Source organism: Nothobranchius furzeri, chromosome 6 (assembly GCF_043380555.1).
Source record: "Nothobranchius furzeri strain GRZ-AD chromosome 6, NfurGRZ-RIMD1, whole genome shotgun sequence".
Classification (NCBI taxonomy): Eukaryota; Metazoa; Chordata; class Actinopteri; order Cyprinodontiformes; family Nothobranchiidae; genus Nothobranchius; species Nothobranchius furzeri.
The window spans coordinates 29,825,146-29,827,645 of NC_091746.1; the positions used below are offsets into that span (position 1 = coordinate 29,825,146).

A 2,500-nucleotide genomic window follows, 5' to 3' on the forward strand; every position below is an offset into this window, starting at 1 on the left:
TTGCTGGAGATCTGGATAAAAGGAAAACCGGAGTGACACCGGTTCTGGGTCTGAGAGCCGTGTAGATTTATGTATTTGACTGTTATTGTTATTAAAAGAGTCGTCGCATTCTTGTTTATTTTCTGATTTACTTGAAATTCAGATTCTGGAATAAAACACACGTAGATTTCTGCGTTTCAGATTTAGCCAATCCCACTGGCCATCATCGCTCGATTCTGACTAGGGATGAGCGAGTACACCACTACCTGTATCTGTACTCGGAGTGGGCGTGGCCTAACCCGGAAGTAGGTGTAGTTTAACCGGAAGTGGGTGTGGTTTACATCAATAGTTATTTTAAGTCTGATCAGAAGTTGCTATGACTATTTACAGAGCAGCCTCGGAGTTGAGATGAAATGTTTTTGATCACAATAGTAAAGGAACTATTACAGAACAAGCGTTTCAATAAAATCAGAACATTAATATTTAAGTGCATTAATTAAGAGAGAGAGAGAGAGAGAGAGAGAGAGAGAGAGAGAGAGAGAGAGAGAGAGAGAGATCATTTCTATAGCTCCTCTCAAGATAAAAATCACGGGGCGCTTCACAAAAACAAAACATGTAAAATAGAAAGAAGAATTTAGAAAATGATTAAAATATATTTTAAATGAGCAAAAAATAGACAATTGTGATTAAAAAATGTAAAGAAAGAGAGAGTGAATAGGAAAGAGGGAGTGGATCCTGAGGAAGAGGAGAGAGAGAGGAAAAAAAAAACGACTGGAGCGGAGGCAGTGACTGACGCAGCACGAGCCGTTTTCAGCTCTGTCTTGTCAAATGCACCACGTACGTTACGTAAAAAGTTACTTTAAATAACTTTAAAAAGAAGCGAGCTGAAGAAAACATAGGGAGTACAGAAGAAACGTGAACAGTGAAGCAAACACAGAGAGATCCGTTACTGTGTGTGTGTGCGTGCGTGCGTGCGTGTGTGTGTGTGTGTGTGTGTGTGTGTGTGTGTGCGTGCGTGCGTGTGTGTGTGCGTGTGTGTGCGTGCGTGTGTGTGCATGGATGGACCGGAAGCGGACTGAGCTGTGAGCTCCCGGCTGCAGAGTTTTGTATGTAGGGAGGGGGCGGGCACTCTATGTGACTGGCCAATCACAGAGCGTGCAGACAGTCAGTTACCCAATGAGGACTTTCCTTCAGCACGATTACAGATATTTACGAGTTTTACTCGTTTCATGCTCGTACTCGTCAAAAATGCTTTATCCGTACCGGATCCTCGTCTGAAACGAGGATCCGGCTCATCCCTAATTCTGACACCCCGATCATTTTCTTTGGGCCTCTCTGAATAAACCACCAATGAACCGGAATACTTGGGTATTCCTGGATCTGATCGGAGCACTTGGTCCAGTAAAACCTTCTAATTCTGGTCCAGTTTGATCGACTCACATCGTACGCTAGACTTTCTGCCTCGTTGGCAACAGTCAGTCCGGCCAGTTCTCCCAGTCCAAGCTCGATGGAGACGGCCTCGTCCACTCGACCCAGTATAAACGACTTCCCGGAGGACGGCAGGAACGTCATTGGTTCTGAGGGAAGGAAACAGGCGCAAAAGTCTGAACCTCGACTCTGACTGATTCATGGACTGAAAGCAGGTCCAGATTACCGTCTTCAGGTCGTCCCACTTCCTGTTCGTTGAGCCTAGGTCCAACGGACCGGGAGGGAGGAGACACGGCTGGCTGCAGGGACGGGAGATCCTCGTTGTCTCGCAGGTTGGCCAACATGTCCTGGAGTTTGGACCGGTTTGGCCCTGGAGGACAAACATCAGAGCAACAACGATCACAGGTGCAGGAGTTTGAATGACAGCATAAGAACCGTAACTCCAAAAGAGGAGAAGAAGAAAACAAAAAACAGAGTTAATTTAAACCTCAGAACGACTCGTTAGATTTTAACTGAAAGGAAAAAAAAAGATTTTACATCTGTTTCTCTGCAGGGTCTGACCTGACCGGATCTCTGACCTGACCGGATCTCTGACCTGACCGGATCTCTGACCTGACCGGATCTCTGACCTGACCGGATCTCTGACCTGACCGGATCTCTGATCTGACCTGACCGGATCTCTGACCTGACCGGATCTCTGACCTGACCGGATCTCTGATCTGACCTGACCGGATCTCTGACCTGACCGGATCTCTGACCTGACCGGATCTCTGATCTGACCTGACCGGATCTCTGACCTGACCGGATCTCTGATCTGACCGGATCTCTGACCTGACCGGATCTCTGACCTGACCGGATCTCTGACCTGACCGGATCTCTGATCTGACCTGACCGGATCTCTGACCTGACCGGATCTCTGACCTGACCGGATCTCTGATCTGACCTGACCGGATCTCTGACCTGACCGGATCTCTGATCTGACCTGACCGGATCTCTGACCTGACCGGATCTCTGACCTGACCGGATCTCTGATCTGACCTGACCGGATCTCTGATCTGACCGGATCTCTGACCTGACCGGATCTCTGACCTGA

At 47.8% G+C, this 2,500-nt stretch overlaps 1 protein-coding gene across 3 annotated transcripts in view; it reads right to left on the minus strand.

The window, feature by feature from the left end:
• The window catches only part of strn (striatin, calmodulin binding protein), a 31,649-nt gene that overhangs the window by 8,797 nt on the left and 20,352 nt on the right, over positions 1-2,500 (minus strand). For all 3 annotated transcript variants that reach the window (XM_054743846.2, XM_070552676.1, XM_070552677.1), the window contains 3 exons: positions 1,634-1,777; positions 1,420-1,556; positions 1-11 (listed from right to left, as the gene is read on the minus strand). The exon at positions 1-11 is cut by the window's left edge and continues 165 nt beyond it. In XM_054743846.2, coding sequence (XP_054599821.2) covers positions 1-11; positions 1,420-1,556; positions 1,634-1,777 — 292 coding nt within the window. The remainder of the gene's footprint in view (positions 12-1,419; positions 1,557-1,633; positions 1,778-2,500) is intronic.